The following is a 25,029-nucleotide window of genomic DNA, read 5'->3' as shown; positions in this document are numbered from 1 at the left end:
AACGAATATGTATCCACTGGGGAATGGCAGAGAATTACAGCCGGTGAAAAGGAACCTGCAGGAAAACTGAAAGCACTGGCAAGTCAGAACAGGGCAGACGAGGCTCTTTTATAGAGGAAAGGGAGGCTGGGGTTGTTGTAAAAGCAAAGTCCACTGGAGTAAACTGGCAGCTGGAAGTGTAGTGGCCTCTCACTGCCTTGGCTGTGACATCTCTCATTGGTTGGGCTGCCCCACGCAGGGGGGGGGGGCGGGGGGGCAGGGGGGGGGACACACACACCTTCCTTCCTCCATTGGATCTGCAGGTGCACAAGAGGGACCCAGCTGAGGGCTCCCCCTGCTGGCCTCCAGACTGCACTCTAAAGAAGAGTTCCTTTTGTCAATTTTGAGGACCTCAATGGGCGCACGTGAACTTATCAAAAAGTTGGTTAGACCAGTGTTGCAGTCTCAGCTATGTGGAGGTGCTATGGGCATAGACACCCAGTGACAGCAGGGGCTGAGCACACGCACCATGGGTGCAAAGCCCGGGTCACAGGCCCCAGGAGTGAGCGCGGGCCGCCTGGGGAGCTGGGAAGCACCTCTGGGAAGCCCCACGCTGGGACCAAGCAGACGCCGTGCCTGCCCGCTGTCAGGAAGGTGCTGCACCCAGCTGGGTCCCATTTTCCTGCTCCTGGATGCAGGCTGTCACCACCAAGCCCCGGGGACCAGGGACGGGGGGAGCTGGCAGGAAAGAGCAGCTCATCTCCTCCATGCGGCCCTGCAGAGCTGGCGCAGGAAGTCTGAGTGAGCTCCCCAAGATCACCATCCAGTCCCAGCCCTAGGGATCCCCAGGCTTCCCTCTCTAAGATCAGAGTGCAGAGACTCTGGGGGCAGGCAGCCAGGGCTGGGGGCCATGCAGGCTGGGGCGTGGTGGGCACTCCAGCTGCCCTGCTCACCCATTCCCCTGGCACAGAGAGGCCAAAAGGCAGTGACCCCGATTCCCCTGCATGACCCAGGATACAGTGTAAATACTTTCAATTCAGAGTTCAGATTTAACCCATACTTTTATCATAGAAAACCTCGTTTTTTTCATCTCTAAATCTATCAAAACTGTATTAAAAATATAAATAGCAGTCATACAAAGTTCGAGTCTATAAAAATGAACCCATTCACCTCCCTAGAGAGGCGTTTTCAACAGATGTGCAACGTTCATCTCTGCTCACACTGTTCATTTCTGCCGGGCCCATGTGCCAAGCCCGGGGAGCGGGCGGCTGGCTCCGGCACGGCAGCCATGTTGGGGGCCACAGGAAGAGTGAGTCCTCCATGTCGGTGTCTCTGCACTGCCCTCCCACTCGCTTCCAGGGCCCAGGCCGCGGGGCTCTGTCTCTTCAGGGATCTTAACCGAAACAAGCGGGGTTGGGAACGTGGCGGGGGGCCCTACACCAGCTGCCCGGCCCCGTCCACCTGGCCTGAGCCGAGCAGGTGCAGAGTGTCGTCATCGGACGCATCTGCTTCCTCGTCGCTTCCCAGCGGTTCTGAGGGGCGCTTCAGGCCCCGCTGCTTGGACACCGCCAGAGCGTACTGGATGTTATAGCGGTTCCAGTCACAGCTGTTGAAAGTGAACAGAAGTCCCGTCAGCAAGAGCGACAGCTTTTCTCTCCTATCAAGACTGGCTCACCGGCACCCAAGCACCTTCTCTGTGACCCCAAAAGCAACCGGCCACAGATGACCCACACAGCCTTCGCGGTCCCACCAGACACCGAGGAAAGGCCTGGTGCACAGCTTCACGCCGTTTGAGAGCACAGAGGGACACCCAGACTCAGTTAATTCCCCACATGAACTACGTAAAGCGAAAACTCACACCCCCGTTTCCGTGTAGGAAACCACCTAGTAAGAATGAGCTAAAGGTAAAGGACAATCGAGGGAACCACCATCCCTGCGGGAAACCTCAAACAAAATGCAGGTTTGGCAACATAACTGGAACCCCCCCCCCCCCGATTAACACACAACAGCTAGCTACGCCCTATACATCAGCAGCAAGTCACTACACGGAGGAGCCCCGGGAACCAGGAATTCACGGGAACACCGAGTTATGAGCAACTGGTCTCACGAGAGGCTCCGGTCTCTCGGACTGAGCTCTGTAGAGTCACGGAGGCCTCCACAGAGGGCAGGCTCTCCCCAGTGCATGGCAGAATTGACGCGGGCCCCCCACGCCCCCACAGCGTCCCAGCGGGCGGCCAGGGCTCTCAGAAGAAGAGCCTCCAGGACAAAGGGCTTGTTCTAGGCTCCTAAAGACTACGGAAGCCGTCAAGGACAGAACAGGCTTCCACCTGTGAACACTAAGCAGACACCAGCAAGGGCAGAGAACACGCCTCCAGGGATGGAGTGGGGACACCTGGCCACGGGCCCCAAAGACAGCCCCAGAGACCTCAGGCTCTCTGTGTGCCCACCCCTCCACTCGGCCTCAGGGCAGGGGGCAGAAGGGGCGCAAACCAAGAAGAAAGCAGCTGGCGACAGGACAGAGGCTCCTGACCGCACGTGGCACTCCCTCCTCCACTGGTCTGACTGTGGAAGGTACTGGTTTCACTGGAACAGCACTCTCTTTTCAACTTCTGGCCATGCCTGAAGCTGGCCAACCTCTTCCCCACCGAGGGGAAGAAGCCCCTCCTAATACTGGTCCCTTCTGTCCCCAGAACAGACAATGCAGGGGGCAGCCTCCGACGTGGAACCAGCTGGATTTGGGGCAGCCCCCGCCCTGCCCGCCAACCCTGCTGGCAACACGTACAGCCTGGAGACGTCGTCCAAGTGCCGCTGGATGCTCTTCTGAAGGAACTGAACGGCCGGCAGCACCTTCCCCGCTCTGCAAAGGAGACCTGCCTCAGTGCACAGCCTCAGCCAGATGCCACGTGGCCCTCTCGTGGGCGCACACGCAGCTCCCCCTCTGACCTACAAAGCCAGCTGAGGGCCAGGACTCACGGCTGACCGCGCAGGACAGCACGTCTCACCTGGACTTCAGCTCCTGCCCGTGCGCCAGGAGCAACTTCTGAGTCCATATGAGGTAGAACTCCAGGTGGCAGGACACTTCAAAGGATGAAGCTAAAAACTCTAGCACTTTCTCCACATACAACTCAGGGAGTGAGGAGCTGACAACTTCAACTGTGGGAAAAGGAGAAAACCGGGCTCGCTTTCTAGAGAACGCTCCATCAGAAGAAAAGGTGAAGACAGCAGAGAAAAGACGCGGGGTCCTCGCGGCCCTGCCCCGGTGCTCACCCTCGCCCCAGGGCACCGACTCCAGCGCCTCCTGCAGCAGCTTCCTCTCGTTGAGCCGGAAGGCCATGAGGATGGCCCGGGTGTAGTCCTGCTGGCACAGGGCCGCCCGGATCCGCGCGGGGGTGACACCAGTGTCCAGCTCAAACGGGTCAAACAGCATCTGCGCGTCCAGGGAGTAGACGAGGAGCCCCTCGGTGGTGGTGGCCGCCCAGCAGCGCCCTGGGAAATGAAGCCACCGAGAGCCTTCCTAAACACCGACTTTCACTTTTCCCCACCTTTTTAAAGAACAGGTACTGAGTATGTCCCCATGGCCCCAAATGCAACAGTAGGAAAGGTGCACGGGGATGCCTTCCTCCCACTCCCGCCCCTGACGCCGGCTCCTCTGGGAGGGGCGCCAGGGTCGCTTGCACAGGCTTCTCTCCAGCAGGCGTGTGCTCGCAGGAGCAGATACGCACGCGTAAGCTTCCGTCCCCGTCTGCACCAGGCCCGGTCAGCAACTCTGTGAGGGCGCGCACTGGTCTCTGTGGGCCATGCGGCCTCTGCCGAGAGGCTGCAATGGCACCACGGAGCCCAGGGAAGACGCACAGGACAACCAGCATGGTGGTCCCCCAGGCGCCCAAACGACGGGCTGCCAGAGTTGTCCCCGGGCCACAGTCTGCAGCCCGGCTCGCACAGCGGTACGAGGCCACACGCTGCCCTGCGCCCTGCTGCCTCCACCACTTGATGCTCAATGCTGGAGAGTGTCAGCCATCACCCCGCACACAAGCCCACTACAAGCCTCCGTCCTGCTCGCTCTGGGGGACCGCATTTGGCCCCGTGGGCACAGACCCTCCCCTGCAGCCCCTTAGATGACTGGCACATGTGAGCAGTGCTCAGGGTGGGTGCCTGCCTCCCCTCTTCAACGCCCAGCAGATCTGAGGCCACCCCCTTCAGTGTCCTCTGAAGAGAACAAAGATGACCATGTGTTACCCATGGAGAACAGCAGCGCCCAGAGCCAGCCAGAAGCTGTGACCAACCTGGTCCCTGGGAAGAGGTGACAGGTCCACAGTGTGCTCCGTGGGCCCCGAAGCCCAGCGGGACGGACCCCCCCACCCTTCCCAGCACCAACAACTGGCTGGTCGGAGCTCACCGGTGGGAGAGAAGCGAAGTGAAGTCACCCTGATTTCAGGCTTGAAGTGCCGAGAGCTCATGTCACCTGGAAAACAGGGTGACACCTCCCTTACCACTCACGGACAAAGGGAGGCCCCCCTGCTGCTCTGGGCCCGTCAAGAGCAGCGGCCCTGCCCCCGGCCTTCCTGCTCTGTCAGCACATGCAGCAGGTGAGTCCTGCCCAGGGCCCCAGCAGCTGTTCCACGGGCGCCGCTGGCATCCCGCTCCCGGGAGCATCCATCCAGCTTGGCCAGTAGACAGCTTGCCTATTTTGGCAAAAGCCCTTGGCCCAGCCCCAAGGTGTGAGGCAGGGTGGCCCCGGTCCCCACCAGCCCATTCTGCCCGGCACTTTGTGCAGTGCACAAGTCACACAACTACACAGGGCAGCTCTGTGCAGTGGAGGCTCATCCTCACTGGGCATCACCATGTGAATCCCTTCTGAAAATTCAAATCTGCCGCTTAAGGAATGATATGCGTTTATGGTATGAAATTCAATGCCTTGCAAGTCATCTGAGAAAAGTCACCTGGAGGCCACCTGTCTCCTCAGAAATACTCTGCTGGGGACTCTCGCTCTCGATATGACCACCACTTGGGGCTGGGTCCTTATGGATCCAGCAGACCCCCTGGTCTCTGCACTCAGCGCCAACAGCACCTGTTCTGCTCAAACCGTGACCAGACGGGCTGAGAGCCGCCTTTGCACATCACTGAGGAGTTAGGGACCCTGTTTTCGTTAAGAGATGCCCGAGAACACACGTGGCACAGGCACAGGCTGCTCCAGGGCCCGCGTTGATGGTGCAGTCCTCCCCCATCACCCAATCGGTCGCTGAGACGCCCCCGCTCCCCAACATGCAGGGTGGGCCTCTGGCACTTGGAGTGGCATGAGTCAGGGCTGGAATGAGCCAGCCCAGGCCAGCACCGGGGGGAGGCCGGCACCAGGCGGGGGAGGCCGGCACCAGTGGGGAAGCCAGCAGGGCAGTGCAGCTGCGTGTCCAGGACCAACACACCGACTTTCTAGCTGGTGGATGTCCCCTCCTGATGGTCTACCAGGGCCTGAGGGCCCCTCTGCCCTCATGCCCTGTCACTGTGAGGGGCGTGCCCCCCTTGAGCCCCTTGACTGCCAGGTCCCTGACCCCAGAGCCTTCCTTGTGGCCCATGTGGGGACAAGTGCAAGGCACAGGGCTGGGCAGTGGCTGGAGAGTAAAACCACAGGCCCAGACAGGCAAGGGGGCCACAGGCCACTCGTGTGGACAAGTGCTCCCGGACACAATCACTGCGGCCCCAACAGAAAGCAAAGCTGCTGTCACCCAGGAAAAGTGGGTGGTGGGCAGGGCAGCCTGCTGCGGCCGGGACCTTGGGGGACGCGAGCGGCGCTCCACTCACCTTTCTTTACACCCGGCAGTGGTATCACGACTCCATCCTCCACCCCAGCATCTTGATCGATTAGCGCCAGGTTGCCAAACTCTGTCATTTTCCTTCGGTTCAAAAACTCCTAGAAGGACAAAGCCCCAGGTCCAGGTGTCTCGCCTGTCAGGTGGAAGGCACGAGCCCAGCCCCCAGCCCCTGCCCGGCTCACGTGCCACAAACACCAGAGAAGACAAAGCCCCGTGGGGAACGCCCAAGGGACACACGGATCCCGAGACACTGACAAGCCTATCCTCACCCCTTGTGAGGCGGAGCCTGCCCTCAGAGCCTGCTGCAGGTGCTGGGGCCCCGGACTCTAACACACCCCTGGCAAGGGGCCCCGTCAGCCTCTGCGGGGCCAGCACACACGGGGGCGTCTGCTCACTCAGCCTGCCCATCCTCAGGGAAGCGACGAGGACGCGTGCCCCCACCAGAGGCCCTCAGGAGGGGGCGGGCCTCGCCCTACAGCGGGGCGGGGGACACGGAGGGCAGGCCCGGGCCAGGCAGACCTGCACGCTCCCTCACCTCCATGGCGTCCAGGGAGAGGTTGCAGGAAATCTCAAACTTCTTCCTGAGGATCTGCTCCTTGACGTGATAAATGCAGACGAACTTGGACATCCCCCCCGCCAGGACGCTCTGGCCGTCCGCAGAGTAGCACAGAGTGGTGAAGGCCCTGAAACAGAGGGGACACACATGTAGGCGCCACCCAGAGAGCCCCAGGAGGCAACCAGCGCCCGCAGCATCCTCGGCAGGGCTCTGGCCTGGGCCTCACAAGACCCCGTCACCCGCTCTGCTCCGCAGCAGCACCACCCCAGGAGGGACCTCCTGAGACACGACCCTTTCACAGAAGGGTCTCGAGTCATGGGGTTTCCTTGTCCCAGTCAGAAGGACACGGAGGCCACCTTGCCTGACACGCGCACAGCGGCCACTGGCAGGGGTGCCTACTCAGCCCTGCGCGAGCGGAAGCCGGGCACGCACTGGCCTGGCTGCTCACGGGACATGAGACAGCGTTACGTGCGACACCAAGGAGCGCGAGCGGCAGAAGGAAACCGAACAAGACTTCGTCAAATCTGAACACGTTCGTGATCCAAAGACACCGTCAGGAGTGAAAAGAGCCCCAGGGCAGAAAGAGCGACTTCCAGCCCCAGAGCCGTCCGGCACCGCCTATCTCGAATACACGAACTCTCATGGCGCCGCGGAGACAAGCCGATGCAGAGGAGCAAGTGCCCCGGACGGACCTTCTCCAGACCCCACTTATGAACGGCCGGTCGGCCTACAAGAAGACGCTAGACAGCATCAGCCCTTAAGGAAACGCGAATTAAAACGACACGCGGACAGCGCCTCACACGCGGCCCCACAGAGCTGTCGTTTAAAAACCACGCAGGGAACCCGTGTTGCTGGCGGGAGGGGAAGCGGCCGCTGCAGGCGGCGGGGCCACTTTGCAAAACACTCCGGTGCCTGAGGAGCAAACCCTGGAAACCACGTGACCACCAGCAATTCCACTCTAAGACACACCCAGAAAGATGTGAGAACAGATGCGCTCACAGACGCCCGCTCCCAAAGCCTAAGCGGCATGAGGACACGGAGACCGACCAACCGCAAACCCACCACGGGTTCTGTGCTCCCCGAGGGGAAGAGCCCCGTGGCTGCACAGGCCCCCAGGGGCCCCTGGGCTTCAGGGGCAAGGCCCGCTGCGCCCGCTCGCTGAGGCACTCACTTCCCCTTGGCCGAGTGCTTGGCGGTGACCTTGTCCAGCTCCTTCCTGCCCGTCTTGAGGTCATGCCTGCCCTCGATGGAGCCCGTCTGCACGGCGTTCTCAGGGTCCCAGAAGGTGATCTGGGAGTTCAGGGTGGCCACAGCCAGCTCCGCACCATCGGGACGAAAGGTCACGGCCAGAGCTGAAGAGAGACGCATCATCAGGGCCAGAGAAGAGCCAAGGCCCCAGCAGATGGCCACACCCTCCCCTGCCCTCACCCAGCCTGAATCCAGAAAAGCCAGGTGGGCACCAGCACCGGAAGTCTGTGCATGACGGGTGGGGGCCCCTGGGTCTCCCCAGAGAAGCTCCACCCTGCGAGGGAGGCCCCAGGCCCCAACTGCCTCGGGGAGCAAGAGGGTCCAGGTGGGGTCCCGGGACAGGCACAAGGCCAGCCTGGTGGGAGGGCATGGGGCGAGAGGCAAGGCCAGGCAGGGGGAAGGCACACGGAGGTCATGAGAGAGGGGCTTTGATAGAGCCGCAGACAGACGAGACACAGACCGGCTGGAGGTCTGCGGCAGCCCCACACAGACCCAGGCTGCCCACCGGCGGCTAAGAGCGCGCACCAGAGCCAATTGTGGAGGCCCGCGGATTCCAGGGGCCCGCAATGCACGCGTGAGGCATGGGGGGCAGGACGGCTTCACCCACGCACACAGATGGCGGGACCCCAGGTGACCTTCTGAGCCTACAGTCACATCAGGGTCGAGAGCACCGGCTGCTTCTCAGGGATGGCAACTCAGGAAGGAGCGCTCGGCTCACTCCCCTAGATAGCCCGACACCAAGTGACAGGACGGGGCCACCATCCCAGCAGCCGTGATACAGCTGGGGGTCCTGCAACCAAGATAGATGAATACTGGCCCCGAGACGAGGCCCCCCTCCCCGGGTGACACCTTGTACCCGCACCCCCCGAGGACCCACCGTCCGAGGTCAGGCCCAGCGTCTCCGTGGTCCTCCAGCTGTCTGCCATGTCCCACAGGCGCACTGTCCTGTCCCAGGAGGCGCTGGCCAGGACCGACTTCACCGGGTTAAAGCACAGACTGCTGACGGGGCCCTCATGACCAGACAGGACCTATGGCATCCGGAGAGCAGGTGTGAAGAGACAGCCGTGGGGGACCTACCCCGGACCAGGCCCGTGCACCGAGGCTGCGGGACAGGCGGGCTAACAATGGTCTCGGTCTCAGCGCAGGAGGGGAGGAGCCGCGGCTAGAAGACGCTGCTGCTCCTTCCTGCGGGTCCACAGAGGCGCCCTCCACAGAGGTGCCCCCCACCCCGGCCCCCAGACACACGGCCCTTACGTCCAGGAGCCTGCCTGTCTGCATGGACCAGATGAAGACCTCGAAGGAGTCCTGGGCCCCAGCAGAAACGACCTCGCCGCTACAGTCCACAGCCACGCAGGAGAACTGGGTGGGCCGCGGGGACGTGAAGGTGCGGAAGTTCCGGTACCTGCCCGACGATGGAAGTCCGGTTGGCACCGCCCACAAAGCCCCGCCACCTCGAGTCCCTGGGGCCCGAGAGCTAGGGCTCGCCCTGAGCCTGTCTATACTACGCGATTGCTGGCTAACCCACGATCTCTCGGCCCTGCTATCACGGCCGCCCAGAGAGATGACTGAGCAGGAGGATCACCTGTGAAGGTCAAAGGCACGCACGGTCCCGTCCATGGAAGAGGTCACGATGACATAGCCAGTGGCTGTGAAGGTCACGCCGGTGACCCCACTCGAGTGCTCCGTGAACGTGATGAAGCAGAAGCCACTGAGGGTGTTCCACACCTTGACCTGCAGTGGGGAGAGCGTGAGGGGCGGGGCTGGCCACGGCTCAGGACCACGTGCACACATGGGTCACCTCAACCAGGGCCCCCTGCATATGTGCGTGCACCTGCCCCCCGTGAGGGAGGGCTGGGGGCTGGTGGGGGCCCGTGTCACCCCAAGAGGCGCAACAAGCACGCAGCCACGTGATGCGGCTGCCCCCATGGACCGACCCAGAGCCGAGCAGCTGCACGCGTGCAGGAGGCCATGCCGGAAACAGAGAAACCGACAGCCAGCTCTCCCCACTCTGCCCCAGCTAGTCTGTGAACATCTCGTGTGCCTGGACACAGTGGGGTGAGCCCCGTGGGCTCCAGGCTGAACCCTGAAGTCGGGGTCTGGCTCTCCCTCCCTGGGGCCAGCAGGATGAGACCCCACGCTCCCCCCACCCCAGGCCACAGCCCTCCTCACCCACTGAGCCCCACCTTGCCATCATCACCGCCGGTGACGATGTACTGCCCGTCAGGGGAGTAGGCCAGCGACACCATGCTGTTGAAGTGGCCCTGCTGTTTGAGCACGTAAGACTCGCTCTGCCACTCCCACACCAGCAGCTGACCCAGGCCTGCAAAGCACACGCGGGGATGGGCTGAGGACTGCCCCCGAGACCACAGCCCACAGGCAGACCCAGACGGGTGCCAGCACCCTGACCGTCTGACCCACCAAGGCAAGTGCCCCCGTCACCCTAACCTGACAGAGGGCACCCAGCAGAGACTGACCTCCTGAGTCACCGTCTTGCAGGGACCTGCTGCAGCCCACCCCCCCACCCCGCCAGAAGCCCACAGCCACAGGCCCGGCGGCTGACCGCGACGGGGGCTCAGGCCACAAGGCGCTCACAGCTCAGACGAGCGCCGGTTCTGGAAGTCCACGGCTCCCTCCCACAAGAACCACTGGCCGACCCACTGTGCTCACTCGCACCAGGCAGTGGAAGGGGCTTTTCCCGGGGGCTAGCGCAGCCCCGCAGCTGGGGGTGAGGGGGGCCACGGTAAGCAGTCCAAACCTGAGCAACCAAAGGCGATCCAGTCTCCGGAGCCGTTGACGGCGATGGAAGCGATCCTCTGATCAGAGACGCTGGGCACGAGAGCACGCAGCCTGAAGAGGTGGGCAGGCGGGCAGGCGGCACCGCGAGCCCCCTCTGTCCACCGCCCGCCTGGCAGCCCCACGGCCCACACGCCACGCAGCGGGACGTGCACAGCAGGGCCCCACACTCCCCACCGTAGGCCTGTGGAGCCAGCGAGCGCACGTGGGCCCCCCACGGCACCGAGCGGGGCGCTCACCTCAGGGAGTGGATGAGGTTGAACTCAGGGAGCTCGTGAAGGTGGAAGATTCCAGAGGCAAAGCCGGTGACCAAGAGGTGGGTCTTCTTGTGATACGCCGCGGCAGTCAAGTTGTTAAAATCTCCCTCTTTATTGAAAAAGTATCTATTGAAAAAGATCGGGATCAGAAGAGCTGTGGACAGAGGGTTAGACAGCCAGGCTGATCTCACCCTGCACCCAGCCCCCCCGGGATCCCCAGGCCACAGTCCCCGGCTCTACACAGGACCTTGGGCCCCACTGCCCTGGCCTCTCATCCCCTCTCACCCGAGGCTCCCCCCCTCCTATCCCGAGCCTCCCTGACCCTGCACCTGGGACACCAGGTAGCCTCCCCGCCGGCCCCCAGGACAGGCCTGCTCTCTGGGCCTCCGCGTCACATGCTGGCCTCGTGAGTGCGAGGCCCCTGCCACCCCTGGGGCGACACCCACTTGGCCAGCCGGGAGTATTTCACTTTTCCCTGCTGCTCCTCGGCAGGCGGTACGGCTTTCCCACGGACAGTGGTCTCTTCCTCCCCTTCCTCGTCGTCCTCCTCCGCCTCCTGCAGCAGCTCTGCCTTCCAGCCCGTGGGGGCTTTCAGCCGCAGGCCCTCGGGGGGAGTGTCACACTGCCACACACACAGGGCTCCGTCCTGGCTCAGCGTGTACAGCTGTACAAGGAAGTGTGCGCGAGCGGGGGCGGGTCACCCTCACACCAGCCCCCAACAGCCACGGGCTCCCCCGTCCCTCCACGGCCTGCCCCGAGCCCTGGCAGAGGCGATGCCTGGGGACAGCCAACAGGTGCTGCTGCTTCCTGAACACCCCCCGGTAGCCCGGGAGGGCACCTGTGTCTATAGGGGGAGGCCTGGCGCGTGACTGCGACCTGGGATGCCACCGGGCAAGCGAGACGCTCCAGACACCCAGACACGGGGACGTACATCTAGGCTGCTGGATTCAAAGAAGCAGGCCACGATCGCGTCCTTGTGTCCCCCGAGCGCGTAGTAGATGAGGTTGTCCCAGCGCTCCGCTCCAAACACCCACGTGGACATGTCTTTGCTCCCGACCGCAAAGCACCTGGACAGAGGAGACAGGGCTCGTCTTCAGGGCTCACGGCAGGGCACCGCCCAAGCACAGAGGAGTCGCCTGGGGTGACCGGCCCGGGTCTGCCCAGCCTGCACCTCCTCCCGAGCGTCGGCTGCATCCATCCGTGTGTCTTGGGGGACGAGTCACCGCCCCTCCTCACAAGGCAGTCCCTCACAGGACGGCAGCCCAGGGGAGCCCTAAGAACCGACTGCCAAGCCCGTCGGGTGCCGCGTGGGGAACCCTGCTCACGGCACCAACACACCCAGACACGGGAGCGAAGAGGCGGGAAGGCGTGGCGGCAGGTGCCCCACCTGGACCCAAAGACCTGTCTGCTAGGAGCACAAGGGCTGCCTGGGGCTGCACCGCCCCTGCCCTGTCCCCCCACGGGGGTCTGACGTACAGACTGGCACCTACCAGCAGCCTCCACCTCTCCCTGCGCAGAGCAAGCAGCTGAGCACGGGCCAGCAGCCGTCAGAGTGGTGAGGGGTGCAGCCGAGGGAGGACACCCAGCCCCCATGCTGGGGAAACCCCCGACCCTCCCACACACACAGCTGCTCCGGACATTTGGCGGACTGGATTCCAGCACCCTCGTCAAGGTCCCACCCCTGCGCTCTGTTTCCAGAGACAGATGCAGGCCGGTACAGGCCCAACTCACAACTAGGGGCCCATCCGGCCTCCAGCTCAAGAGAGATCATTTTAAAACGAAACTTTGGGGTGCAATAAGAGTCCCCAGGGCTCCCCATCCAACAAGAGGCTGGTTATAGCGGTTCCCCCCGGCCCCACCCCAGGCCTCACCTGGAGTCATCTGTCCAGTCGATGCACGTGGTCTCATCATACGGCCCAAAGTAGGTTTTGTCCAGGACGAACGCGTTGAATTCCCGCTTCCTCCCAGGGGCATGGTACATCTGAGCGATGTTGCCTTTTGTGACGACGAACTTCCTGCCGCAGAAACGGAGGCCGTCAGGATCCAACACGCACGCGGTCCCAAGACCAGCTCACAGCCTCTGAGGACAGCACCCCGGCCGTGAGGCAGCTTCCTATGAGAGGTGAACGTGGGGGCCTGCCTCTCCATGGCCCCCGACCCCCCTCTTCTCCTGCAGGGACCCTGAACCCTGCCGCCCCGCTGCCCTGGAGCACAGGCGCCCCGGCGCTCCCACCAGCCTGGGAGACAGCCACCAAGGCCAGGCCACACTCGGACAGCCCTCGGGCAGCTGGAAAGACAACACAGGCTCCGCACGACAGGCATGAAGGAGGGCCACTGCCTACTAAGGGGTTTCTGAGGCTGGACGTGGGATGGGGGCTCATAGCTGAAACCCAGAGCCGCGCCCTCCATGGCACGCCCAGGTCAGCCTAGATGTGAGCAACCTGGGAACCTGGGCCTCTCCTGGGGCCCCTGAACCCAGAGCAAGGCTGGGTCCGAGCAGGACCCTGTCCACACACGTTCTCCTCACTGTGGACCTCGAAGCTAGGGGTCAGTGCCACTCAGAGCCAGGGGCTCCTTTGTGGCTGTGCTGTCTGGAGGCCCCAAGACCCTCTGAGGACAATGAGTGTTCTGGAAGCGGTTCTGGTCGAGAACCTTTAGAACCTCCCGCTCAAGATGAGAGCACCAGCCCTGGAGGAGGAGGAGCAGGGGCTGTGGCCACAGGGCCCTGCCGGAGCCGGCAGCCAAGCGGAGGCACGAGCACAGGCTCCCACGCAGACTCCTCCAGTCGGAAAAGCCCCCAAGCCCTGCTGCGCCCGTCGTGGAGTCTGGACTTGGAGAGCACCCTGCCCCAAGCTCTAGGCCCCTACCTGCCATCAGGAGAGAAGGAGACACTGTGCACCGAGCCCTTGAAGTGGAAGTGGTGGAGCACGGACCTGCAGACCAGGCTGACCAGCAGCGCGTCCCCCCCTGCAGCGAGGAAGAGCGTTAAGTGTGTAGTCACCCAGGCAGGACAGCCACGGCCCAGCCCAGGAGGACACCCAGGCACATCCATGTCCCCCCACATGCCCTCACCCCAAAGCCCACTGGGCCCCAGGCAAGGAAGCAACTAGGGGAGAGGACTGGGTGGGCCTAGCCCCCCTGCGGGACTTGGTGTTGGCCTTGAGTCACCCCGAGTCCCGCCTTGCCTGTCCCCCCAGCCATCTGCGCTGCCGCCTCCAGCCGACGGCGCTTACCTTCGTCGACAATGATGGCCAGGCGGCCATCTGGGGACAGCCCTACACACCTGACGTTGTACCGAGTAGCCAAGGGCAGAGTGTTGGATCTGTTGCTGAAAGACAAAAACACAGCTGTCTAGCTGTTCTCTCATGAGAAGAGGAGGTGGGGGTGGCCTCGGACCACCCACGCCCTGACCCCTCCTGTCCCTGGTCGGCTCCGGGGCCAGAGCTCCCAGCTTGTCCCCAGCTCCCTGCTGGAGAGGAGGAAATAAGACCAGGTCCCTGCAGAAAATTTGGCAAAGCATATTCAAAACCTTAAAAATGGGCTTTGGTTTGGGGCAGCGGGTGGCTCAGTTGCTTCAGCGTCTGACTCCGGATTCTGGCTCAGGTTGTAATCTCAGGGTCCTGGGATGCAGCCCCAGGACGGCCTCTGCGCTCAGTGGCGGAGCCTGCTTGAGGTTCTCGCTCCTTCTCCCTCTCCCTCTGTCCCTCCTCCTCCCCCGACACATGCTCTCTCACACAAAAAAAGTAAATAAAAAAGGGGGGAGCTTAGGTTGTCCATTTTGTTTGTAGAAGTGCGTCCGTGTTCTAAAATCCCCAAACTAGAAATGAGCTGCATGTTCCACAGAAGGAATTAACCACGAGGACAGCACAGCCCCGTGAAACTGTCATTACAGGACAGGAAAACGCGCAAAAATGAGAAAATAAGTAATATGAAAAACAAGCAAGCGCTGGCTTGGATTCTAACTTTGTTCCTTGCTATTTTACTTTCCAGTTTTCCTTCACCGAGCGTGTGATCCTTACTCCAGCCCCGTCAGGTCTGACGATCTCGCCTCTGGCCCCGGGTACCGGCCCAGGCGCTGCTCTCGGGAGCTTCAGGAAGTCAGTCCTGGAGAGGATGGGACCATCGTCCCACTGTACAGACCAGAGGCCGAGCCTGCACAGCAGGACACAAGTCCAGGCAGCCTCGGCGACAGGAGGGTCTCACCCTGGCCACGTGACTCTGGGAGGGGTGACAACTGCTCAGGGGTCCTTCCCCTTGAGAAGAAAGGAACAGAGCCACACGCTCATCCGGGAGAAGGAGCGTGAGCGTGGCAAGCAGAACTGGGTTGCGGTGAGCGCGGTGCTGGCCCAGCAGGACCCCAGGGCGGCCTCCAGACCCAGTACCCAGGTGACTGAGACCCCAGGGCTTAACCGAGGGACTAGAGCAAACCAGTCCCGCTCCTGATCCGTCAACACTGTGTATGCCCTGTCATACCCTCCAGCTGCCCTAAGTAACGGGGGCTCTAGGAAGGGGAAGAGGAGAGAGACACGGTCAGTGTTCGCCTGCACGCTGTAACAGTCACTGGTAAAGTCATTTTAACACACTTACTTTTTAAGGTCAAATACAGTGACTCTATTTCCCACAGGACTGATCACTGAATTTCCATCACATGTAAAATTCAAATTTCCACACCGATAGACTGTCCCCAGCAAATTTGAAAACTGAAAAGAAAATAAGCCATCTTAATACAATGAAAGCCCAAAACATCTCAACTCCAGGAAAGGCTAAGTGAGGCCTCTGGTCCAGGAGATGGCGCAGAGGCCCCCTCCCCCCAGGTCCCTGGCCATTCCTGGGGTCCCTCCTGGGGCACTTCCTGGCCATCTGTGCAGCCCAGCCTGAAGGAGAGAGGGGACGGGGAAGTGAGCTCAATCCCTGGGGCTCCAAGCCCCCAAAGAAGGGGAGGGCCCCTGTGAGCGTCTGGGGGCCTCCACACACAGAAGGGGACCCATGTTGCAGGGGGAGAAAAGCTGGAGCACTGAAGAGCACTCCCCCCAGCACCCTGGGCTCAAGCCCTCCCCAACAAAGTAAGCTGCCAGAGTCCAATCCACCAACTCATTGGTTCCTTTAGTCATGAGACTGAAGGGTGCACCGGAGATGTGGCCATGCCCAGGGTCTGGGCCCTCGATGCCCTCCTATGCTACCGGGCAGGCAGGGCGGGGAAGAGCTAATTACAGAGCACCCGCAGTGCTTGGAAGGCAGCGTGAGAGGCCGAGCTGGTTCGGAGATGGGTCAGGGACGGACCCTTGGAGGGCCGCCTGGACTGGACCCTAGACGGAAGGAGCCGGCAGGGCCAGCGTCTGGAGCTGCAGGAGGGCACGGGGAGGAGCCTGGCCAGCTGACCAGGGTGTAAGCAGAGGCCTGCTGTGATTCGATTCCCGTGTTTTCAGACCACTGTTAATGACCGTGGGGTCAACAGGGGAAGCAGGAACGCGAGCTAGGTGACGGCGTCCCGAGCAGGCAGGTGGCGCCCCAGAATGGAGCAGACCCGGAGAGGAGCCGGAGAGAGGTGGGCGGAAAGCCGCTACCTCGCGCCTCCCGGTTTGGGTCGCGGGGGAAGTGCGGGGTGGCGCTGCACAAGACCAGGGCGAAGCCCAGCCGGACCCAGCAGAGAAAGGGACGCGACGGAGCAGAAGAGGCGGGAGGCCGGCGGGACCCACGGGGCGGGGATGGCGTCAACCTCCAGCGTCCCCGCCCAGCGGGCGGCCCAGTGACCCGCCCGCGGAGGAAGATGGAGGCAGGCTCTCCCCACGTGCAGCCGGGAACGAGGCCTCACCTCGCCGGGACTCCGTTCTCTCCTGCCCACACCCGCCGCCCGGAGGCCGGGACCCTCTCCATCCTCTCCGGGGGTCGCCGCGCACGGCCCTAAGGCCGGCCGCGCGGGCTACAGGCTGACGGCGCGGCGCGACCCGCGCGCGACCAGGCCCCGCTCTCCCGGCCGGCCTTCACTCCCCGGACCCCGCGCCGCGGAACCCCCGACCGCGCCCCCGCTCACCCGGTACGAGAACTTCATCGCGGCTGCCGCACGTGTGCCGCCGCGCCGCCGCCCCGCCCCGCCCACCGGCCCCGAGCACGCACTTCCGGGACTGGCCGCCGCGCCGCGCCACAGCGCCCTCAGGAGACCCGGAGGGGCGGTGCCGCCCGAGACGGAGCCCCGCCTACAGGCCCCGCCCCCACGCGCCCCGAGGCGGAGCCCAGCGCACCGGCCACGCCCACGGCCCCTCCCCCGGGCGGAGCCCAGCCCGTGGGCCACGCCCCCACGCGCCCCGAGGCGGAGCCACACCCGGAGCCACGCACCCGCCTGGCCGAGCAAGGCTGGGGCTCCTGTCCTGTTGGGCAGGACTCGCGCGGCCGCCGCCCAGAAGGTTCTCGCCCTGAGGAGGTGAGGCGCTCGGACTCCACCCTCACTTAATAGCTCTGCGTTATGACCCGGGGGTGAGGGGGCGGGGGGGGGGCCCAAAACCAGGAGACGCCGAAGCCCCTGAAGAAACTGTGTTAGCGATGCTACCAAACGTCACAAGGGCAGTCAACTTGTCAAACATTAGGTTGGCAGCTCGGTCTACGAAAAATACCCCGAACCCCGAAGACTCAAATGTCTTTGTTCCTGTGGGCTACTGGGTGATGAATTATGAAAAACCTGTGCTGCAAGTCGGGAGCCGGGATCGGGAGAAGAGAACCCTTCGACTTGACACGCTCACCTTTCATGCTCCTCAGCAAAAAAACGAAGCTCGGAACAGCAAAGTTTCTTCTTAAAATGTGTATTTGCAGAATTATAATGCTTACATTTTAAACAGTCTTAATACAATGGTTTTAGTCTAACAATATATTACAGAATAATGTGAAAAATGACTCGCCTAGTAAACCATGAAAATGGAATTGACACCTGCAGTGTCAAAGTCACCAACTCGCCACTGCCTCCAGTCACAGAATCCCAGCATATGGTATTAACGATGCTTTCGGTCTTACGGCCCGACATATACGATGAATAAATGTAGAGAAAGGGGCACTTTCATGGAAAATCAAATTCCAAAATCATGGATTTATTTTAAAGATCACAGTTGACAGCAAAACAGTTAGATAAGCATAGTCTGTTCTTTTAAAAAGTAGTATAACTTTTCATTTTATGTACACATCTGAAGAGTTTCTTTAATTTGATTTTATAACTCCATCTTATTTTAAGCAGTAAAGAAAAACTGAATCGCAGCCTGTGTGTACTGTCTCTGCTAACTCTGGGATATCAACCAAGACTTACTAGTATAGGGATCCAACCCACGACCGGCTGTGCTGACAATGGACTGTAGGTAAAAGTCATTTTCAGATTAAATACAACAATTTCCACATTAGAATCGGAAGTTATAATTTTTCCAATCATAGGAAACCCCATGAAATTCACCAAAATTATAACTTATCTCCTTTCCCATTGGCTAGTAGTTACACGTTCTACAGTATGTGTAAAACGGCTGCATGTTCTGCTTTAGACACACGTTCAATAGCCGGCTTCACAATTATTTAACAGCTGCTACATCTTTATTAAAACCAGCTTGTCTCAAACACATAGGCCTTATTTTATTTTAGACACAACAAAAATCCCAGTACTGCTTTAAAAAAAAAAAGATGAAGTTTTAGGTGATATTTTTTATTTGTGTGGAACAAAACAAAACAAAACAAGAGTTACCCGCGTAACTTAGGTTGCAAAAGATCTTCTGGGTAACTGGGCGGGGGGGGGACCAAACCTGCAATAAATCTGATTTTATACAAATTGCAAACAGTAAGAAACCACCATGAACATTTTGGATTTCTCCTTCATTTTTTCCCTCTAAGTATATTATGTAACTAGAGAATTTCATCCTGGGATTAGAACCCAGACACAAAAAATCAAACAGAAATAGGGTAACCATTGAATCACACCCCCCCCCCCTTCCAGAGGGTGAGAGGGAAAGCCACATTAGACAGTGTGAGGCTTTTCCAACAGAATCAAATCTCAAAGAGCTCTTCATTCACAGGGCTTGGCAGATCTGTAGGGCGATCATCAATTTTTACAATAAAACATTTTAGAAACCCTAGCCTATCTACCATTAGATTCTGAAGTTCTAATTTGCCTAACTAGTTGACCAAGTTTATTAGTTTTAAAGTGCACCTAAGGAAGATAATTTTCTGAAAAGTTTAATTAAACACACCAATATTGATCTTCTTTACACATTTCCAATTTCTGTAAAAGAAAAAGACATGGGGTGGGGTGGGGGGAATCACACCACCTTATTTGCTGAGTGAGTGAAAAGACAACACACAGAAGCATGGACACAACTGCTCTATTTACTCCAAGCTGCCCCTGGGCCCCCACTCCCCGCCGCACCACCGCGCCAGCCTCTCCCCCGCAGGTGGCCAGCAGGACCGGCGGCGGCTGCTGCTGCGAAGGCCCCTTTCCTCTTGGGCTCCCATGCTTGAGGTTCTGTCATTTCCGTGAGCCCGCACCCTCTGCTGGACCTGACTACACTTGCTTGCATCAGTCCGGTCAGCTCGATTCCAACTACACTTTCCCAGGGAAGTAAGAGTTCCCTATTTCTTATGTACAAAAATACATTGCTTTGGAGGCTGGAAAAGGTTGCATATACCCAACACTTATTTACAAGCTGTGACTCTCACACCAGTAAAAACAAACACATATTTATTTTGTCCTTGATTTTTGGTGCAACTTATACATAAACATTACATCAGTTAGTCTGTACTTTTAAAAATAATAAATCAACCATATGTACAATTAAATTTACAACCAAAAGCAAATTAATCCATTGGTATGGTATGACTTCAATTTTGTGGACCAGCAGAGAATATTCCAAGACTTTTCGTCCTTCCCACAACCAAACTAGAAGTACAATAAGAGGGTCCCCCCACCCAGTCTCTCCTGAAATGGAGCCTCTTAACCTCTAGGACTTAAGGTGCAGAAGAAATATACTGATTATACAGTGAGAATGACATCAAGACTTTAAAGGTATCAACCCCCACATATATAATAATTAAAATAAATACATATTTAATTTCAAGTGCATATTGACATTCAGTCAACATCATGGGGAACAGGGGTTCCAGAAACACTTGTTCCTAAACTATTTCAATGCCAAGTTGTCCCTTAGGCCCTGGTCTAATCTTCCCTAAGTACCTTTAAGATGGCTCCAGCTAATGGAGGCTCCAGGTCCACCCAGTGTGACACCCCAAGGCACAGAAGGGGTTCTGTTCCCTCCCCGCTCCAGCCCTCAGCCTCACTGACCTGCCCTAACAGGGTGTTATTCTAGAAAACACTACTCATCTTGGGTAAAAGATGGTGCTTTATCCCCCAGGAGACTGACAAATCCACCTGGTCCAGAATCTAGAGGGCAGCCGTGTGACCAGGAAGGCACACACGTGTGACGACGAAGACGGCAGGGCCTGCCGTGTGGCTCCCCAGAAGGCACACGGACTCCACAAGGAACCAGCAGACTGGGAGGCGGCCAGGTGAGGGAGCACGGTGCAGCTCTTCAGGGAGCAGGGAGGGGCGATGGAAGGGAGTGGGGCTCTGGGTGGACACTGGAGGACGCCAGCACAGGGACACAGGGACGGGGAGATGAGAGTAACAAGTCATCTTACACCACGGACAACACAAAAAGAACGCTGTAACTCAGCTGACCGCCGCACACTGAAATTTTCCGATGCTTCCGTGGCCAGGCAGAATCACCGTAAGTCTGGTTAGCGCTAGAATGTTACGATTCAGAGAGCAGTGGAGCCAGGATCCCTTCCAGTGCGCTCACACCCGGCCTGGGTGTGTGCTGACCCGAGGCACGGTCATGTGACGCTGACTTCAAGAACATGGTCATCTTTGCTGGGGATGACCAGGATCTGCATGCCCGTGCTGGAGTTGAAGACCTGGCCGGGCGGCAGTGCCTGAAGCCGGGGCATGGGCAAGCCCTTGTGCTCGCTGCTGGAGGCCGAGTGCACGCTGCCCCTGCTCCTGATGCTGCTGCTGTCCAGCTGGTCATCCACGTGCTTGTCCACCGACAGGCTGTCGTTCTCTATCCAGCTATCTGCAAATAGCACAGGAAGTGAGATGCGCCACCGACTCGGACCCGTTACCCACCCCGGGGAGCAGCGAGCTGCCCGAGCAACCTTCAGTGCGTGAGAGTAAGTGAGGAGGCCCCTTGAAGGAGAATCTAGTGCCTGGGCCCTCAGAGGACCCGTGGAGGCTTTGGAGCAGGTGCCTACAACTTGCAACCCTGCCTGGGATTTTGGTGTTAGACCCCACTGGCACCAAACACACGCTGGCGATCAGCCGGCCGGTGCCTACCAGGCGAGTTTACCACCTCCCCGCACGGAGCTCTCACTCCAACAGTGAGTGCACCCTCCTCTTCAAGAGTCCTTACCAGCATCCAGTTGTGAGGAGTGCGCAGAGTGATGGGGGAGGTATTTAAACAGCCTGACGTCGGGAAGGGGGAGGTAACCCGCAAAGAGGGGCATCACCTCCATGTGGACCCGGTGAGTGGCCTGGGCAGCCACAGGCATGGAGATGACGCCCGAACTTTTCCCACATACTGCCCAGTTGCTACTGTTGTCGACCACTGAAACAGAGGGAGACACTGGTTGGACCCCAGGAAAGGCATTCAGTATTCACGCCAAGGTAAGAGCCATCCATAGTCCCACACGCGAGTGTAAACCCCAGACCGGATACACTCTATGCCTCACTGTCTTGTAGCCGCACCGCCACAGGACACCATGGCTTAACGACAAGATGCACAGTAGACGCTTAGGGAAAATCACTGTTTGATCAAGTTAATAAAGAACAGTGATTCAATTTTACTCAAAAACCGTGTGTGTCAGACTTCCAGAGTACGGGGGCTCTGGCTGTTAAATCTGGAATGGGGGGCGGAGCAGGGGGGCAGGCGGTCTAGTAAGTGGTGGCGTCTGACTGGGGGTCCCAATCCCAACTCTGCCGCTCAGACGAGCCTCTCGACGGAATGGGAAGAGATGTATGGAAAGCCCTTCTACCAGCACAGCAGACATTCTTAATATACGGCAGTTATTAGCATTAATTATTAAAACACAACTGCAGTGTAATTCAGTGGAACCCAAACACATAACACAGAGGTCACTCAGAAGTCGGCAGGCCAGGAGCCTCATCCTCGACGACCTGATGGCCTTGCCAAGAGGTGACAGCAGCTCTGCCAAGGGGACACAGGGGAGGCCCAGGAGCTCCACAGACCAGAAGCTTCCTGGGCAGCACAGAAGGGGTGGCAGAGGGACGGCTTCCTACAGAGGGGGACGGGGGAGCCTCTGGGGACACGCGGTACCTAAGGACATGCAGAGGCTGAAGCGGCATCTGGGGGGAGACGCCGGAGCAGTTCTCAGAGGGTGCTCCCTGGGGCACCGGGAGGTCACACTCCCGCCTCTCTCCCCAGGCTGCATGCGCACCAGTGGCCTGAGCGTGAACCGAGGCCCCCCGTGCACAGAGAGTCGTGCCAGTGGCTTCCTCACCACCACACGCCTGAGGATAGAAATTGCCAGTTCTACTTAAGAATGTCCTTTGTGAAGTAGTCAAAATTAATTTTATTAAATCCAATCCTTAAGGAAAGATCTTTTTAACTTTAACTCTGAAATGATTACAGACTCCTGAGAAGCTGCGCACCGTTAGGGAGGCCCCGGCCCCCGAGCTCACCGGGACTGCGCCAGCGGTGCGCTTCGATCTGGGGCACTGGGCAGATGTTGTCTCAAAAATGAAGGGCACGAGCCCGTCACTTCGAAGAAGCTGCCCATGATACAATTTGAAACCGATCAAGAGTGAGAATCTCAGAAAACCTGCCTTTGCCGCTGCAAGCCCGGCAGTGTCCCAGGACTCGCACTACCCTGGTGAGCCCTGCGTGGGCCGGAAGCGGATGCCAGCCTGTGCTCCTGTCCAGTGAAAGGCATGCACAGGTTTGCGATCTCATGTTTCGCAAGTGACTGAGGCATGGCACCACGAAATGATGCCTGGGTAAAAGGGCCTCTCAAACTACAAAGCCAGATCTAAGGATTTGAGGAAACTGAGTACGAAAAGTTCATTCCCATGATTTCAGATTCCACTCTGTAACTGGCCTGGAAAAAGTACTACTTGTCACGTTTTGGTGAAAAGCCAAAGAACAGCCATGGTCATCAGAAGGATGTTTAAATCTCCTCCCTTTACCAACTACGGACCTACGCGACCCTGGAGCGCCCTTGCGTCCTTCAGCCAGAGTCCCACCCGTCAGCACAGAGAGTGCAGCAGGGAGGACGAGCCAGCTCCCCTCCGTGGAGCCTGATGTCAGGGAGAGCCGAAAGAATGCAAATTAATGTCATTGTATTTTTTGTCTTGTTTTGTTTTGGAAAACAGTTCTTTTTCAAGCATGAGGTCATGTAATGTGTTTACTGTGATTTTTAAGTAACTAAAGAAGGAAGTCTTTGGCTCCTCAACCATTTCTTAGAGTATCAATGGTCCTGAAACCGCAGACTGAGAGCTGCTCCCGAAGCAGCCCAGGCCCTAGAGGAGGCGGACGGCGACAGGGTGTCTGGGAGCGGTTGGCGAGGTGGGGAGCCCAGGCGGGGAGCCAGTGTCAGGTGGGGGTCGGGGGCTGGGGATGAAAGGAGGCCAGAGGGATAAGGGCAGGGGCCCGGCCTGGAGGACACATGGATCGCGGGGCGACAGAGTTGGGACCTTGCTCCCACAGTGTTGGGAAGACCCTGAGTCACAGGCAGAGAGGGAAGGGGCCATGGTGTTCTCAGCACTGGGCCCAATGACTGCTTGAGAATCTCCCCAGGAACCGAGTCCAACATCCTACCAGCCTAGGACCACACCATATAATAAAAATGAGCTTTTTTGATTCTAGAACATTCTTTGGACAAGGAGCACTACACTCTGTGGAAGAGAAGGCGTCATCCCTTCACGCACTAGAGCAGCCCAACAGTCAGGGGAAAAGACGTCTGCAGACCTACCTTCATACATAAGCTTGGTCGAAAAATACTCGTCAGATTCTGTCAGTGCTTCATCCTTGTCCACATCCAAGAGGTCTGAGAGCCTCGTGATGGACACCTCCAGGGAGCAGAGCGAGCCTGTCCGACAGTGCTCCGTTCCCGCGGGGGGCAGTATCTCAGCTCTCACGTTATACAACGTCTGGACAAGAAAGGGAGAGACAAGCACCAGTGGATCAACAACCCGAAGGGGTGCTACTCTAGGCCCAGGGGTGCTGCCCACAGCCACGAGAGGAGGACGGAGGGGCTGGGCAGCCACTTCGCTGGGGCAGCCGGAAGAGCAGCGGGGCACCACCCGGCAACGACCGCCTTGCAGGGACCCCGTCCTTGGCCAGTCCCCGCCACGAACACCTTAGCCTCCTTCTCATGCCGACCCTTTCCAAGCACGCCCAACAGCAGCAAGGATGGGCCCTCGCCCTCTGCGCACCTGTCACCCAGACTCAGGATTATCAGCCTCTGCTCCATCTGCCCTCTCTCCACAGATCAATATGTACTTCCCTGCCCGGGGCACTGAAAGCAAAGCCCAGAGAACTTGTGGCTTCACCCGTCTGAACCTCAGCAGGTGTCCCTAAAAACAGGGACGTCCTCTTACAAACACGGCAGCAGAACCACAACGAGCAAAGGCCACGCCCCCTCGCTGCTACTGTGCAGTACCACAGCTGCCTCTGGCCAAACGTCCCCTTCTCCACGGTGACCTCTGCACCCAACCGCCTCACCTACGCACACCCGCCGATGCCCTCAGCACCTAGGACAAGCAAGACCCAAGCCTGCCCATGGGAGGGTGGCCTCACCCGCCACACAGGCTGGCAGGTCTACTCTGGAAGTAAGTGTTCTTTCTTCAGGGTCCCGTCAGAGTGCAGCTCGGCAGCTCCTGCTGTGGGGGTGGGGCGCCCCGCACGGACACTGGCCCTCACGCAAGCACACGCCCTAGAGACCAGCCGCAGGTCATAAGCAAATGTAAGCTCCTGACAGGGTTTCCCCAACGCACCCTTGTGATCAACAGCCCCCCCCCAGCCCCTTCCCCCTATGTGCCCCTTAGATGAGAGCCCCATGGGGCTTACCAGAACCCATAGTCGTAGTTTGAACCGACCAGTCCAGCCACAGCCTGGGAACCCCAGAACCCTCTACCCACAGACCCTGATAAAGGCACATGGCCCACGTCCTGCCTCCCTCTGTCTGCACTCTGCCTTCACCTCCCTGTGGGGCCCCTCAAGGCATGCCATGTACTTCCTCCAGGACCTGCGAGTAATAAACTTCTCTTTTCCAATTTCTTGTGGTCTTTTGTTGAATCAGGGCTTACCATCTAGCACTCTGTACTACACAAAACAAGTGCTAATTTACTAAAGTC

General features: G+C 59.3%; 2 protein-coding genes across 10 annotated transcripts in view; both read right to left on the bottom strand.

The window, feature by feature from the left end:
- Window positions 1–1,021: 1,021 nt before the first annotated feature.
- Window positions 1,022–16,773, bottom strand: PWP2 (PWP2 small subunit processome component). Its single transcript, XM_026495019.4, has 21 exons — window positions 16,672–16,773; window positions 15,228–15,340; window positions 13,874–13,968; window positions 13,508–13,607; window positions 12,512–12,655; window positions 11,572–11,707; window positions 11,087–11,304; window positions 10,623–10,766; window positions 10,346–10,416; window positions 9,774–9,910; window positions 9,173–9,321; window positions 8,845–8,992; window positions 8,468–8,618; window positions 7,514–7,694; window positions 6,322–6,469; window positions 5,776–5,884; window positions 4,376–4,441; window positions 3,247–3,465; window positions 2,982–3,132; window positions 2,762–2,836; window positions 1,022–1,585 (listed from the first exon to the last, which is right to left on the bottom strand). The coding sequence occupies exons 1-21, from the start codon at window positions 16,687–16,689 to the stop codon at window positions 1,414–1,416; spliced, it is 2,745 nt and encodes a 914-aa protein (XP_026350804.2). The 5' UTR covers window positions 16,690–16,773; the 3' UTR covers window positions 1,022–1,413.
- A 2,547-nt stretch (window positions 16,774–19,320) lies between these two features.
- The window catches only part of TRAPPC10 (trafficking protein particle complex subunit 10), an 84,057-nt gene continuing 78,348 nt past the window's right edge, over window positions 19,321–25,029 (bottom strand). For all 9 annotated transcript variants that reach the window (XM_026495348.4, XM_026495326.4, XM_026495382.4 and 6 more), the window contains 3 exons: window positions 23,646–23,823; window positions 21,068–21,262; window positions 19,321–20,731 (listed from right to left, as the gene is read on the bottom strand). In XM_026495348.4, coding sequence (XP_026351133.1) covers window positions 20,493–20,731; window positions 21,068–21,262; window positions 23,646–23,823 — 612 coding nt within the window. In that variant the 3' untranslated portion in view covers window positions 19,321–20,492. The remainder of the gene's footprint in view (window positions 20,732–21,067; window positions 21,263–23,645; window positions 23,824–25,029) is intronic.

The sequence above is a fragment of the Ursus arctos genome, unplaced genomic scaffold, assembly GCF_023065955.2.
Source record: "Ursus arctos isolate Adak ecotype North America unplaced genomic scaffold, UrsArc2.0 scaffold_4, whole genome shotgun sequence".
NCBI classification, from domain to species: Eukaryota; Metazoa; Chordata; class Mammalia; order Carnivora; family Ursidae; genus Ursus; species Ursus arctos.
Note: the sequence above shows the minus strand (reverse complement) of the source record. Positions and strands in the feature narration are given on the sequence as shown.

Bases quoted from the DNA above. Each gene is read 5' to 3' on its own strand.
- PWP2 (XM_026495019.4), bottom strand. The intron at 13,608-13,873 runs GTAAGCGCCGTC...TCCTCGCTGCAG, and splicing joins GGCCATCATTGTCGACGAAG to GGGGGGACGCGCTGCTGGTC. The intron at 8,993-9,172 runs GTGATCCTCCTG...ATCGTCGGGCAG, and splicing joins CGTGCCTTTGACCTTCACAG to GTACCGGAACTTCCGCACCT.